The sequence below is a fragment of the Zootoca vivipara genome, chromosome 12 (assembly GCF_965207765.1).
Source record: "Zootoca vivipara chromosome 12, rZooViv2.hap1.1, whole genome shotgun sequence".
NCBI lineage: Eukaryota > Metazoa > Chordata > Lepidosauria > Squamata > Lacertidae > Zootoca > Zootoca vivipara.
Genome location: NC_142595.1, coordinates 42,968,651 through 42,983,654, shown reverse-complemented (window position 1 = coordinate 42,983,654; position 15,004 = coordinate 42,968,651). Strand labels below are relative to the sequence as shown.

At 41.1% G+C, this 15,004-nt stretch overlaps 1 protein-coding gene across 1 annotated transcript; it reads right to left on the bottom strand.

Moving 5' to 3' along the window:
• Positions 1 to 1,387: 1,387 nt before the first annotated feature.
• Positions 1,388 to 13,334, bottom strand: LOC132593060 (vomeronasal type-2 receptor 26-like). The gene is made up of 6 exons (XM_060281819.1): positions 13,207 to 13,334; positions 11,483 to 11,660; positions 10,290 to 11,144; positions 8,653 to 8,880; positions 7,631 to 7,757; positions 1,388 to 2,289 (listed from the first exon to the last, which is right to left on the bottom strand). Exons 1-6 carry the CDS (start codon positions 13,326 to 13,328, stop codon positions 1,388 to 1,390), a joined length of 2,412 nt encoding a protein of 803 aa, XP_060137802.1. The 5' UTR covers positions 13,329 to 13,334.
• Positions 13,335 to 15,004: the final 1,670 nt, after the last annotated feature.

Below are 15,004 nucleotides of genomic sequence, written 5' to 3'. Positions count from 1 at the left end.
AGGCACTAGTATCTGCAGTATACCCTACACAGTGAAAGAAGGTGTAAAGAATTTATTTAGCTGTCCTGCAATCTAATTTGCTTCCTTTACAAACACCTTCCATTCTCTTAGCATGCAAAGCTCCAATGCCCATCTTAGTTTTCGTCCTGTTTCAACAAGTATTAATACTAATTTGATAACCTTTTTTACCATTTTATTTCCAGTCCTTTTTTTCTTTAAAAATGTTTATTGGAACTCTCATTTTGACTCAAGAAAATCACCATTTTATAGTTCAAATCAGGAAAAATAAATACAGTAAATGGACAAAAGTACAAAGATTCACAAAATGTTTAGGGGTATGCGTACCCCTGCATACCCCCAGAAAAAAGTTATTTCTGCACCAAGTTTGGGCAGGAGAAGAATGAAATAGACCTTTTTGATGGCAGCTCACTCTTCAGAATGGAAGTTTTCTATTGCAAGAAACTTAAACCTCACCTGAATATCTCTTGTATTTCAACTCTGTGTTTCTTTTCCATTTCTTGGTATCAGCATTCAAAAAATGTGGAAGAAGACTGTGACTATCGGCAACCGTTGTTGTTGTTGTTGTTGTTGTTGTTGTTGTTGTTGTTGTTGTTGTTGTTGTTGTTGTTTTGTTAACTAAAGATCCAAATATGATCAAGAATCACCAGTCTCAGATGTTCATTACAAGTCCTGTGCTTTATTACAAAATTCACTTGAAATGCTTGCATTTCCTTGCTTTTAAAACTTCTCGGTGGTTTCCAATATGCATATAAACACCATATGGTGTTTTACAAACAATAATATAAGAGCAAACCAACAGTAACACCACCAGCTTTGTGTACTAATAATAATACAAATCTAGCCTTTGAATTGCACGCATAAATGTATGGATGCATTGTCTAATCAAGTGGGATTTCAAATAATACAAGCTGCTCATTCCAATGGAAAAAGTGTCTTAATTAATTCAGCTATTGAGTCATCAGCCATTCTGCTCTGCAGCCACATAAAAGTCCAAGGATGGACAGGAATGTTTGAGAGGCAAAGAAAGACAAAAGGGTTGTCCCTTGAGAGTAAAAATGTCTTGAAAGTGTGGTGAGATGAGGGACTGGTTAAGTCCAGGGAAAGTGAATGGTAGTTTAATCTATATGCAGGTCCCACTTTCTGAAGACAGTAAGTTCCCAGGTAATCATTTGTTACCATAGGAGATTGTTCACATAACAGGCCAGCCATGCCCATTATTCCATATGATCTCCCTGCTCTACCACACCTGAATAATCAACATGCCCTGATGGGCTTTTCATCTAAACATGATTTAGTATTTTGCAGGTGTGTATGGAGACACAAGTTTGAAATGAGCAAAGTAAAGAATAAGAAAAGTTAAATTCCTTCAGTTTGGCCTCTTTATCAGCTGTTTTCTTTTGTTCAAGTCAGGCCTAAGCAGAATAATGTAGCATTTGGGGGAAAAGATGCAGAGCAGTAACCCAGCACCAGAAGTCAAAATGGAGAAGATCTCCACAGCCACCATGTATTTCCCTTTTGTGCTCAGGTAGGTTGGGATAAAGGTCAACCATACGCTACAGAAGACCAACATGCTGAAGGTGATGAACTTGGCTTCATTGAACGTGTCAGGCAATCTCCTAGCCAGGAAAGCCACAATGAAGCAGATTGTGGCCTGGAAGCCCATGAAGCCCAGGACACAGTAGAACATGGTGACTGAACCTTCATTGCATACAAGCACAATCTCTTCAGTCATTGTGCGCATGTCTAGATCTGGGAATGGGGGTGATGTTGCCAGCCACACACAACAAAGACTGGTCTGAATTAGGGAGCAGGAAAGAACAATGGTAATGGCCAATTTATTCCCCACCCATCTCCTGATACTGGACTCTGGCCTGGTAGCCATGAAAGCTAAAATCACTATGGTGGTTTTGGCCAATATGCAAGAAACCGCCACTGAGAAGATGAGACCAAAAGTAATTTGTCGAAGGAGACAGGTCACCTTATTAGGCTTGCCAATGAAGAGCAGAGCGCAAAGGAAAGAGAGCAGGAGGGATATTAGGAGTGCGAAGGTGAGGTCCCTGTTGTTGGCTTTGACTATGGGAGTATGCCAGTACTTAATGAAGACTCTGAGTACCAAAAACGTGAGAACAGATAAGGAATGAGCAGAAACAGCGAAACATAATCCCAAAGGTTCTTCATAAGATAAGTAACTTGTATATTTCGGAATGCAGGAATCATGTTGGTCATTTGGATACTGGTCTTCTGGACATTGAAAACACGCATCCATGTCTGGAAAGGAAAACATGGTTTTCTTTAAAATAAAAACGGCAATACATAGTGCACTGCAGTATTTAAGCGTTAGTACTATGAAGTCCTGAATCAAGGAAGCTCACATAAATGTAAAAGCCAAGCTTTTTTCTTCAACAAATTACATTCAGTGGAGTTTTTTTTTTTTTCAAACAGTTACTGTTCTCCCTTGGAGGAAGCTGTTTCATTTGGTAGAAGAAGCATCTTCCTTATAGTAAGTAAGTGTATTTATATTGGGGAAATCTTCTCATAACACAGGAACACAGGAATCTACCTTATAGCAGATTAGACTATTGATCTCCCTGGCTCATAATTTTCTCTGCAGAGTGTCCAAGGCTCTCCAGCATTTCAGATCGATGATGCTGGGATTGAATCTGGGACCTTTTGCATGCAGATCAGATGCCCTATGTTTTGGATTATTTCGTTACCCAGTATTATGTCTGCCAAAAATATCAAATTAGCAGTGATCCGGGAATGCCTTCAGTCATCAGATTGGTTATAATGAATTCCACCATATTTCTCTGAAATCATGTTCTATATTATATTTGATTGGCTTTATTTTACTTTATTACCAACCCTTCCCCCTGAGCTTTCAGATGCCTTACAACAAAATATAGTACTACGGTACATTTAAAAACATTTTTGAATCATGAATCATGATGCATATTTGGTGAGACTGTGCTAATATTAAACAATGTTGGGATTTTATTTTTAATGAAATGTTTAAATGAATATTCAAGAAGATGCCAGAAGGATTTCTATTGGGAATAGTGCCAGTAAATTTAAAGGAAGCAGACAAGGTATTGTATCTATATGCAACAGTGGCTGTGAGGCTACTGTTAGGAAAAAAATGGAAAAGTGTCCAGATACCAACGAAAACAGAGTGGCTAGCAAAATTCATAGAATATTATAATTTGGTCAAATTAATTGGGAATGTTGGAAGGGTTTCAAAAGAAAAAACGGATAAAGAATAGAAGATGTTTAAAGAATATTTTAAAAAGTATATTGAAAAGCTGGAACTTATATCAGATTAAGACAAGTTCTGTAATAAACATATAGAGCAGGCATCCCCAAACTGCAGCCCTCCAGATGTTTTGGCCTACAACTCCCATGATTCCTAGCTAAGAGGACCAGTGGTCAGGGATGATGGGAATTGTAGTCCAAAACATCTGGAGGGCCAAAGTTTGGGGATGTCTGATATAGAGAAACAGGAAGATGAAAATGATATATGAAATATTAATTAGTATTAGTTAGTATTTATAGTAAAGAAGGATAAGAAGTGTATAGAGATAACAGTATGCAAGAGAAAGTAATGGAATGTAAAATAAATTAGAGCTGATGTGATTGGAAGTCTATCACATCGGGTGGTGGTGGGGGAAATGAGTATGTAGATGTGTGCAGTCAGTATTGTATTTCCAAATAAGAATGTATGAAATATTGTATGTAAGGTTAGGCTTGTAATATGTTTGTAATATATATGTAATATTGTTGAATTTTCCTAATAAAATTTGTTTTAAATTTTTTTAAAAAGTTTTTAAAAGTTAACAACTTTTTAAAAAATAAATAAATAAACCACCCACATAAAGCCCTTACAGAAATTGTTACAAAAAAGATACAGTGGCGTCACTTGTTACATCAGCAATGGTTATGTCACCTTTGAAATAGCAAAAATTAAAAAAATCAATCAATCAATCAATGCCTGTGGAGCCTGATATATACATCAATAGTTTGGATTATTAATTCCAATTGGCAGTCAGAAACAAATTAGATGCACTGCAGCAATAATTTCTGCTTGTGCAATGAAATGCAGGGTTCTCTTCTCTCTCTGTGTTATCTCCACATCTAACTCTTACCTGCTCTGGAGGGCGGAGGGAAAATCCAGAGTAGATTTACAAGGTTCCAGGGCTGTTCATGAACAGAACTTCGGGTATGTTGTTGTTGTTTAGTCGTTCAGTCGTGTCCGACCCTTCGTGACCCCATGGACCATTGCACGCCAGGCACTCCTGTCTTGCACTGCCTCCCGCAGTTTGGTCAAACTCATGTTCGTAGCTTCGAGAACACTGTCCAACCATCTTGTCCTCTGTCGTCCCCTTCTCCTAGTGCCCTCCATCTTTCCCAACATCAGGGTCTTTTCCAAGGATTCTTCTCTTCTCATGAGGTGGCCAAAGTATTGGAGCCTCAGCTTCACGATCTGTCCTTCCAGGGAGCACTCAGGGCTGATTTCCTTCAGAATGGATAGGTTTGATCTTCTTGCAGTCCATGGGACTCTCAAGAGTCTCCTCCAGCACCATAATTCAAAAGCATCAATTCTTCGGCGCTCAGCCTTCTTTATGGTCCAGCTTTCACTTCCATGCATCACTGCTGGGAAAACCATAGCTTTAACTATACGGACCTTTGTCGGCAAGGTGATGTCTCTGCTTTTTAAGATGCTGTCTAGGTTTGTCATTGCTTTTCTCCCAAGAAGCAGGCGTCTTTTAATTTCGTGACTGCTGTCACCATCTACAGTGATCAAGGAGCCCAAGAAAGTAAAATCTCTCACTGCCTCCATTTCTTCCCCTTCTATTTGCCAGGAGGTGATAGGACCAGTGGCCATGATCTTGGTTTTTTTGATGTTGAGCTTCAGACCATATTTTGCGCTCTCCTCTTTCACCCTCATTAAAAGGTTCTTTAATTCCTCCTCGCTTTCTGCCATCAAGGTTGTGTCATCTGCATATCTGAGGTTGTTGATATTTCTTCCGGCAATCTTAATTCCGGTTTGGGATTCATCTAGTCCAGCCTTTCGCATGATGAATTCTGCATAGAAGTTAAATAAGCAGGGAGACAATATACAACCTTGTCGTACTCCTTTCCCAATTTTGAACCAATCAGTTGCTCCATATCCAGTTCTAACTGTAGCTTCTTGTCCCACATAGAGATTTCTCAGGCGACAGATGAGGTGATCAGGCACTCCCATTTCTTTAAGAACTTGCCATAGTTTGCTGTGGTCGACACAGTCAAAGGCTTTTGCATAGTCAATGAAGCAGAAGTAGACGTTTTTCTGGAACTCTCTAGCTTTCTCCATAATCCAGCACATGTTTGCTATTTGGTCTCTGGTTCCTCTGCCCTTTCGAAATCCAGCTTGCACTTCTGGGAGTTCTCGGTCCACATACTGCCTAAGCCTGCCTTGTAGAATTTTAAGCATAACCTTGCTAGCGTGTGAAATGAGCGCAATTGTGCGGTAGTTGGAGCATTCTTTGGCACTGCCCTTCTTTGGAATTGGGATGTAGACTGATCTTCTCCAATCCTCTGGCCATTGCTGAGTTTTCCAAACTTGCTGGCATATTGGGTGTAGCACCTTAACAGCATCATCTTTTAAAATTTTAAATAGTTCAGCTGGAATATCATCACTTCCACTGGCCTCGTTATTAGCAGTGCTTTCTAAGGCCCATTTTACTTCACTCTCCAAGATGTCTGGCTCAAGGTCAGCAACCACACTACCTGGGGTGTACGAGACCTCCATATCTTTCTGGTATAATTCCTCTGTGTATTCTTGCCACCTCTTCTTGATGTCTTCTGCCTTTGTTAGGTCCTTACCACTTTTGTCCTTGATTATGGTAATCTTTGTACGAAATGTTCCTTTCATATCTCCAATTTCTTGAACAGATCTCTGGTTTTCCCCATTCTATTGTTTTCCTCTATTTCTTTGCATTGCTCATTTAAGAAGACCCTCTTGTCTCTCCTTGCTGTTTTTTGGAAATCTGCATTCAGTTTCCTGTATCTTTCCCTATCTCCCTTGCATTTTGCTTGCCTCCTCTCCTCCGCTATTTGTAAGGCCTCGTTGGACAGCCATTTTGCTTTCTTGCATTTCCTTTTCCTTGGGATGGTTTTCGTTGCTGCCTCCTGTATAATGTTACAAGCCTCCATCCATAGTTCTTCAGGCACTCTGTCCACCAAATCTAAATCCTTAAACCTGTTCCTCACTTCCACTGTGTATTCATAAGGGATTTGATTCAGATTGTATCTTACTGGCCCAGTGGTTTTTCCTACTTTCTTCAGTTTAAGCTGGAATTTTGCTATAAGAAGCTGATGATCTGAGTTACAGTCAGCTCCAGGTCTTGTTTTTGCTGACTGTATAGAGCTTCTCCATCTTTGGCTGCAGAGAATATAATCAATCTGATGTCGATGCTGCCCATTTGGTGATATCCATGTGTAGAGTCGTCTCTTGTGTTGTTGGAAGAGAGTGTTTGTGATGACCAGCTTGTTCTCTTGACAGAACTCTTTTAGCCTTTGCCCTGCTTCATTTTGAACTCCAAGGCCAAACTTGCCAGTTGTTCCTTTTATCTTTTGATTCCCTACTTTAGCATTCCAATCCCCTGTAATGAGCAGAACATCCTTCTTTGGTGTCATTTCTAGAAGGTGTTGTAGGTCTTCATAGAATTGGTCAATTTCACTTTCTTCAGCAGCAGTAGTTGGTGCATGAACTTGGATTACTGTGATGTTAAAAGGTCTGCCTTGGATTCGTATCGAGATCATTCTGTCATTTTTGAGATTGCATCCCATTACAGCTTTTGCCACTCTTTTGTTGACTATGAGGGCCACTCCATTTCTACTACGGGATTCTTGCCCACAGTAGTAGATATGATAGTCATCCGAACTGAATTCGCCCATTCCCTTCCATTTTAGTTCACTGATGCCCAGGATGTCGATATTTATTCTTGTCATCTCATTTTTGACCACATCCAGCTTACCTCCATTCATGGTTCTTACATTCCAGGTTCCTATGCAATATTTTTCTTTACAGCATCGGACTTTCCTTTCGCTTCCAGGCATGTCCGCAACTGAGCGTCCTTTCGGCTTTGGCCCAGCCGCTTCATCAGCTCTGAATCTACTTGTACTTGTCCTCCGCTCTTCCTCAGTAGCATGTTGGACGCCTTCCGACCTGAGGGGCTCATCTTCCAGCGTCATAACTTTTATATGCCTGTTGTCTTTGTCCATTGAGTTTTCTTGGCAGGGATACTGGAGTGGCTTGCCAGTTCCTTCTCCAGGTGGATCACGTTTAGTCAAAACTCTCCACTCTGACCTGTCCATCTTGGGTGGCCCTGCATGGCATAGCTCATAGCTTCTCTGAGTTATTCAAGCCCCTTCGCCACGACAAGGCATTGATCCATGAAGGGGAACTTCGGGTATAGGGTGGTATAGATATAACAACAACAACAACAACAACAACAACAACAATAACAACGAGATGAGGGAGGGGAAGCTCAAAAGTCATTATCCGAGCACATCTAAGTAGTTGGATACTGCCCATTATATTTGAAGAAGTGCTCTACATTGCATTTCTTACCACTCTGATTTGAAATCTTCCCTTCAGGACATGGGAGGCAACGATAGCAGCAAAATGGCTTCCCTTCCAACTTTATCTTCCTATACCCTGGATGGCAATTGTCATTACACACAGAAAGGGGTTGTCCCTGTCAATAAATAAAAGCAGAAATGTTTTATAATGGCCATAAATTCTATTTTGGAAGTTTTATATTTCAGTGGTTTCTTCACAGTTACAAACGGTTTGACCAAATATTTTATTAGTGATTTTCTTTATTGAAGAAGTTCTGGATCCTGTTTCTCACCATTGCTAATCGCAGGGCAGGTAAGACCTCTTAATATGCACCAAAGCAGATAAAGGCACAATAAGTTATCATTATTGTTTGTTTGTTTGTTTATCAATTTGTTTATGAATTGCTACTCATAACTTACAATGGACCCCTTTGATTCTTAACGCACACGAGTACTACCGGTGGCAGAGGTGGACCGGTGGGTGGAGGGAAAACGAAGGGACAGTGCTATATTGTATGTTTTGTTTGTTTTGTCTGTATAAAATTAATAAAATTTATTTTTTTAAAAAAATGAATTGCTCCTCATGAGGCTTCCTTAAGAAATTTGCTACACTATAAAAACAGATTAAGAACAACTGGATATATAATAAAAGTGAGAGAGTTGTATAAATAAAATAACAAATTACAATTTCAAATAAATTCAGGTCCAATGTTCTCATAACTCTAGAACTCAGGGATATTCAATGAAGCTGAATGTTGAAACATTCAGGACACATAGAAGGAAGTCTGTCTATCTGCATAGCTAGGAAAATATGTGACACTTATTCGTACAGGATACAATGATGGCTTTAAAAGAGGATTAGAACAAATTAATGGAGGATAAAGCTAGCAGTGAGTACTAGCATGATGGCTGTGTTTTCACTCCCCTGTTAAAGCCACAATTAGACCCATGTTGTTGTTTTTTAATGGTTCAGGTTCTTTCCTACCAGGTTGGAGACATCCTCCTGAATGCTGAAATTTGCACAAGACCTACCTGGTTAAAGATGCTTGGCCAAACAATGCCATCTGCAGAAATGGTGAACCCATTGTCCTTGGCAGCCAAGGGGTCTACTTTTCCAACTTTGACTCTGAGAAAGGATTGGTTTGGGAATGTGACCCAGTTTACAATATCAAACCCAGCGACAACTTGCCCGCTTTGATCGAAAGTAACCTGTTCACCTGCACTGTTGTTAAACGAGGCACTTCTCAGATAGTGGTGAATCTAAATGGAAGCAAGACACACAATGCAGGTTCTCCATCGAGAGCACGTGTTGTGGTGGAGGCCTAACAAACTCCCCCTGAGTTACTGGGGTGGGGGCTATTGTGAGTTGGCCACCATTCTGATTGGATCCAGGGTGTTGTTGGGGAGAAAAGCATGTTTCAATTTCTGAGGGACAGCCAGGGGTATAAAAGGGAAGCACGTGATTTGTTCCTCCTCTTGGCTGCGTTCTTCGGATCACCCGCCCTCCCTCCCTATGTTTAGGCCTCTGTGTTGACCTTGCTGTGCCTATCATGGGGTCGTCTGCTTGGCAGGGGCCTGGTTGGAATTTTTCTATTTGGCTGATTGTCTGGTGCCATCTGTTTTTTGCCTACTGCATAGCAAATGGTCACAACTTGTAAAGTTGGTGGTTAGGCATTGGTTATTTTGGTTGTATGAGGGTCTTGTTGACTGTGTTGGCCCCTCAAGTTAATGCCTGAGTGTTGGGGAAATTCCGGTCAGGAATACAGGGGCTCGATATGCAGTGTCCGTAACCTCCGGTCAGGGGCCAGGGCCGCGCGAGAGCCCCTGGGAGCCTGAGGGCAGGGCCAAGCACCCGGCTCCCTGTCTCTCCCTGTAGGGTTTCCCCTTGTTGACAAGGCTAGTTTAGTTCTGACCTTAGGGGACAGTTGGAGAACCAATGCCTACGCAACCACTCACTTATTTTGTATTTTAATAAAGTTGTGGCCAAATTCATGCCAAAAACCCAAAACATAAATTCTGTCTGTGGTGTGAATTATTTTGAGGGGTGGTTTTGGGGACCCCAACATGCAATCATAAATGCACAATAATAGGCAAATATAGTGATGGTTTCGACCTTTTGGAAACTATGGTTAGTGGTCTTGCTTGCAGAAATCAGATCTCATGAACAAGCAAAATGAATTGGAAGAATGGAAATACAGCTCTCTTTTACACATCACTGGCAAAAAAGATTATGTCTGACAATGGTGAGTTGTTTCATAGTCTTCACTGGGAACTGAATGCAGGGGAGAAGTATCAAATTGGCTCAGATGGGAAACTATGGCAAAAATGCCAGTCAGATGTCAACATTCCAGCCCTAAGATGTAGACAGACATTTAATGGCGTTCGGTTGAATATGCATTTATGATGGATTCCTCTGTAGATATGCATTCAGGACATTAGTTGCCATGGCTGTAGAATCAGAAGCACCCACCTCTCTCCATCCATTACTCTTCATTTGCATTTAAGTAATAAAGATGTGGCTGGCATTGACATATTGCCTTTGGCCAGTCATGCTCATTACAAAACAGTATGCTGATTCTCTGGCTTAACCTTCCCACGGCTGACTTCCCTATTTTTTTACAAAGATTGTGGAGTTGGGGAACAACATTGAAAGGCACTTAGAATATTACCTGCCACAACTGCTGTTTTAGAAGAATCCCTCTCCCATCATATGACATTGCTCTGTGTCCGAATTTGGATGAATGCATGGCTTGCAAAGCATGCGCCACGGCATAGACAGCATTGTAGACACTGTAGCTGTGGCCAGTCATGCTCATTTCAAAAACAGAGGTAGGAAGAGTCTCCAACTTCTCTTCTCCAGTACACATTTCCTCATCTGTGGTGTCATCCGTGGGGAAAGAACATTCAAATGCCTTTTCCCAAAAGAGCATGATAAAACCATCTTCCTTTTCCAAGGTAGGGTTTTTCATCTGAAGATATTCCAGGAATCCGAATACCTGCTTAGAAGGAACTGCAAAGGATAAAGCTCCATGGAAGGCCTCTAAGCTCATCATTCTTTGGAAGGGAACTGATGTGAACTCCATCTGGGCTGTCATAATCCAGACTTTACCTTTACTGTTCATTTTTATGCCATCATATTCAGCAAGCATTGGACTCGTTCTAAGAATGACTGTGAACTGAACATCACCATGTATGATCACAGTGCTGGCACTGCTCCTCAGAACAATACTGTTTACCCGAGAAAAGCCATTCATCATTTCATCAAAGTTACTGGAAAAGGATTCTTTTGGCAGTTGTTCTATAAAATCAAAGCATATACCTCTTTGTGAAAACATGGGAAGCACATTCTGTATAAATTTCTCTCCACTTTGAATACTTATATAAGCCACACCAATCCATGTCCACTTAAAATGCAGCAGCAACTGAAGAATCCCCCATGTTTGATGGTCTTCATTTGGGAACATCCGGTTGAAGAAAACAGCTTCAGGGTTGCCATTGGTCATTGGAGCAGAGCCATATACAAGCTAAGAAACAAAAACAAAAATTGGGAGATAGGGGAGTTTGTGTCTAATATACAATTTCAGTATCACAACTAAATCTGAACCCTAAACTAAGAACTAGACAATTAATCATATCCACAAGTTTCTGGAGCTGGTTGGGAACTACCTACTCAAGAAGAGAAAGTATTCATCAATATCCCCACAAATGAAATAAAGAGAAGAATTATTTTCCTTGATTACATCTTTTTGACTTATAAACAGCTTCAATCCTGGTGCTTTCTACCTCCAAAAACAAAAATTCACAGAGAGGAGAATTGGGGAATAAATTAGTTGCAAATCCATGTTTGATAAGCACATCCTACCTGTGGCATCTTGTAGGTGCTAAGAATGTGTGCCATGAAATGACAGATGTGAGAATTTGGTCCTGTGATAACAGCTATTGCGTTGTCTTGGGCATCACACTTGAAGTTAGGGATAAATCTTCCCTGTGTGGAGAGAAGGTCCATTGAAGCGAGGTAGGTCCAGCTTGCTTGGAAATAGCTATTATAGATGTGTGTGCCCAGGGTAATATTAGGCAACATTTGTGGATTTTCATTGATCTCCTTTGCAGCATATACCAAGGCCAAGATATGCTGATAGTTTTGGAAAAAGAGTCTGCAATGGGATTGGCATGCTGTGTCAAAGTGCACCGGCTTCTGAATATAAAATGTGTAACATTTGATTTCAATATATGCCTGCTAATAACATTGCTTGTGGTGGGTGGGCGCGCGCGCACACACACACACACACACACACACACACAAAGATAATATGTTTGCAGTGCAGAGAATTGTGAAGAAACATTGGTACTCATTCCTGTATTGGAGATTTCAACTTGTTGGAATTTTAGAAAGTGCTATGCATACATACCTATATATTTATATAGTTGCATATCTACATATATAGTTTACATATGCTGTATATCACACAATTGATTAAATATAAGGATTATAGAGATTAAATAGAAGCCTGAAAATTCCAGTTTACTGGAACAGGTATTGTGGGAGTGACTGCAAGCACAATCTGTGGTTGGAAAAGTCTAGCTGGACACATGGTAAAGGAAACCCACAGAAACAACAGCCAAGGTACAACTAAATAAACAACTAAATCATTGTCAACAATGCATTGAATTTATTGGGGGGGGAGAAGTAGCTTGGTGAATGAAGAATCAATGAATAATATTATCTAGGGCAATAATGAGAGTGTAAAAGTATACTGTAAGGGGGAAGGCTTACAGGGAACACCCCCCCCCCTCATCAGGTCGAGTTCCTCTCCAAGCAGTAAGTCAAGCACAGGATCAGGTTACAAGAGCCAGGAAACAGAAAGGGAGAACCAAGGCTCTGACAGCATCAGAGAGCCCTTGCTCCAGGGGGAGGGAGAGAGAGCAGTGGAAGAAGGGACCGGCAGACAGTCAGCCGGAAGGCCATCCCCCCCCCCCCCATGCCAGACTTCCAGGCTGCTTACCTGGTCCTTCAGGGGCAAAGTTACCCCATTCAGGACCAGGGAGTCCCCCACACCTGCCCTCCTCCTGTCTCCCACAAACAGTGCTTCTGTCTCGTCAGGATTCAACCTCAATCTGTTAGCTGCCATCCATCCTCCAACCGCCTCCAGACACTCACACAGGACCTTCACCGCCTTCACTGGTTCTGATTTGAAAGAGATGTAGAGCTGGGAATCATCTGCATACTGATGAACACCCAGCCCAAACCCCCTGATAATCTCTCCCATTCCAATGTTAAATTAAGTACTTCAAACAGCAATTAAACCTGATCAAAGTTTTGCCTATCTACACCTCACTGATGTAGGTAGGCTGGAATGACGTATGCATCCCTGCCAACCTCCATCAATTATAACTTGTGGCATGGAAATCCTGAATCCTACAGTGAAAGAGCTAACTTAAAAAATTGAGATGCAGCCGCATCCAAGAAGAATCTAAAAGCAGATCGACTGTCTTTTTGGCAATCACTCCCCACCCACATAAACCCAAAGACATCAGATCAAAACGCCTGTGGATATTATGATATGATTAAAAACAGCTACTTCGTACATGATATCATCAATCAGTTTCTCAGATGGATGTCCTCTGAAATCCATTGAATCAAATGTCATGTAGATCTGAGAAATAATTCCAGCAATGATGAGATCTCCTGAATGATAATAATTGTGCATAATAGAAAGAGGAGTGTCAGCAGTGTATGTGGCAACAGGAACACTGCATATCATATAAGGCAGGAACACTAATATTGAGACCATGAATAGTACCATATTGACTGAAAATCTACCTCCCAGTCACCAATTTGACTCTTCTAACATGATTACTGAAATAGCAAGAACAATCACACCATAGGTTGATTTGGAAGCCCTGACAATGAAAATAATCAGAAGGGTGGAAGGCTATAAATCTGTCTCTAGACCCAGCTCCAAATGGAGCAAGGAATATTAACGACATCATTCAGACTTCATTGTTTTGCCGTGTTCACTGGAAATCTATAGGGACTTGAAAAGAAGTAGAATTAACCATGGCAATTTTGATGATTATGGGCTGCATGAGTCAATACTGTTGTAGTTTCTCTGTGCTAGTACAGAGGAAATGTAGTTATTACAGCTCAATAGAAACCGCCTGTGGTCATTTATGGGATTGCAAGTGGCAGGTGAGCTAAGAAAAAGCAAGATGAGGCCAACAGAAAAATAAGGCAGGAAGGAAAGGAAAGGAAAGGAGGGAGGTAGGGAAGGAAAGAAAAGAAAAGAAAAGAAAAGAAAAGAAAAGAAAAGAAAAGAAAAGAAAAGAAAAGAAAGATTGATTTTTCAAACTTGGGCTGGATTTACAAAATGAGAAAGAAGCAAAATTCAAATGGGAACTTCAATTATTATGAAGCAAGATGAGGCCAACAGAAAAATAAGGCAGGCAGGCAGGCAGGGAGGGAGGGACGGAGGGAAATGAAGGAAGGAAGGAAGGAAGGAAGGAAGGAAGGAAGGAAGGAAGGAAGGAAGGAAGGAAGGAAGGAAGGAAGGACTTGAAAAGAAATAGAAGGAGGAGAGGAGGAGCAGTAGTTTGGATTTGATATCCCACTTTATCACTACCCAAAGGAGTCTCAAAGCAGCTAACAATCTCCTTTTCCCTCCTCCCCCAAAACAGACACCCTGTGAGGTGGGTGGGGCTGAGAGACTTCAGAGAAGTGTGACTAGCCCAAGGTCACCCAGCAGCTGCATGTGGAGGAGCGGAGACGTGAACCCGGTTCCCTAGATTATGAGTCTACCGCTATTAAGCACTACACCACACTAGAATTAGCCATGACAATTTTGATGATTATGGGACACGTGAGCCAATACTTCTGTCATTCAGTTGAATTGTCATGGTAGGGGGACACAGCTGCACTTGCAGAGGAGCAAGAGGACTCAGTGAGCACCGGGAATATTTAGGAACCTGCCACCCTGAGGAAACCATTGCATAGTGCCTCATGGGCCATCTGTTCCTGTGAAGGCGTAATACAGCCCTCAAGTACATTTGATGCCCCTTCTTCCAAGACCAGCTTAAGTAGGAGAGGCTTGTGAATTGCAGTTTTCCAGGAAGGTCTGGACATTCACCCCCTTTTTTTACTTGAGAGTTCTTTTGGAAATATCTGTTCAGGCACTAGTATCTGCAGTATACCCTACACAGTGAAAGAAGGTGTAAAGAATTTATTTAGCTGCCCTGCAATCTAATTTGCTTCCTTTACAAACACCTTCCATTCTCTTAGCATGCAAAGCTCCAACCCCCATCTTAGTTTTCATCCTGTTTCTCAAGTATTAATACTAATTTGATAACCTTTTTTACCATTTTATTTCCAGTCCTTTTTTTTCTTTAA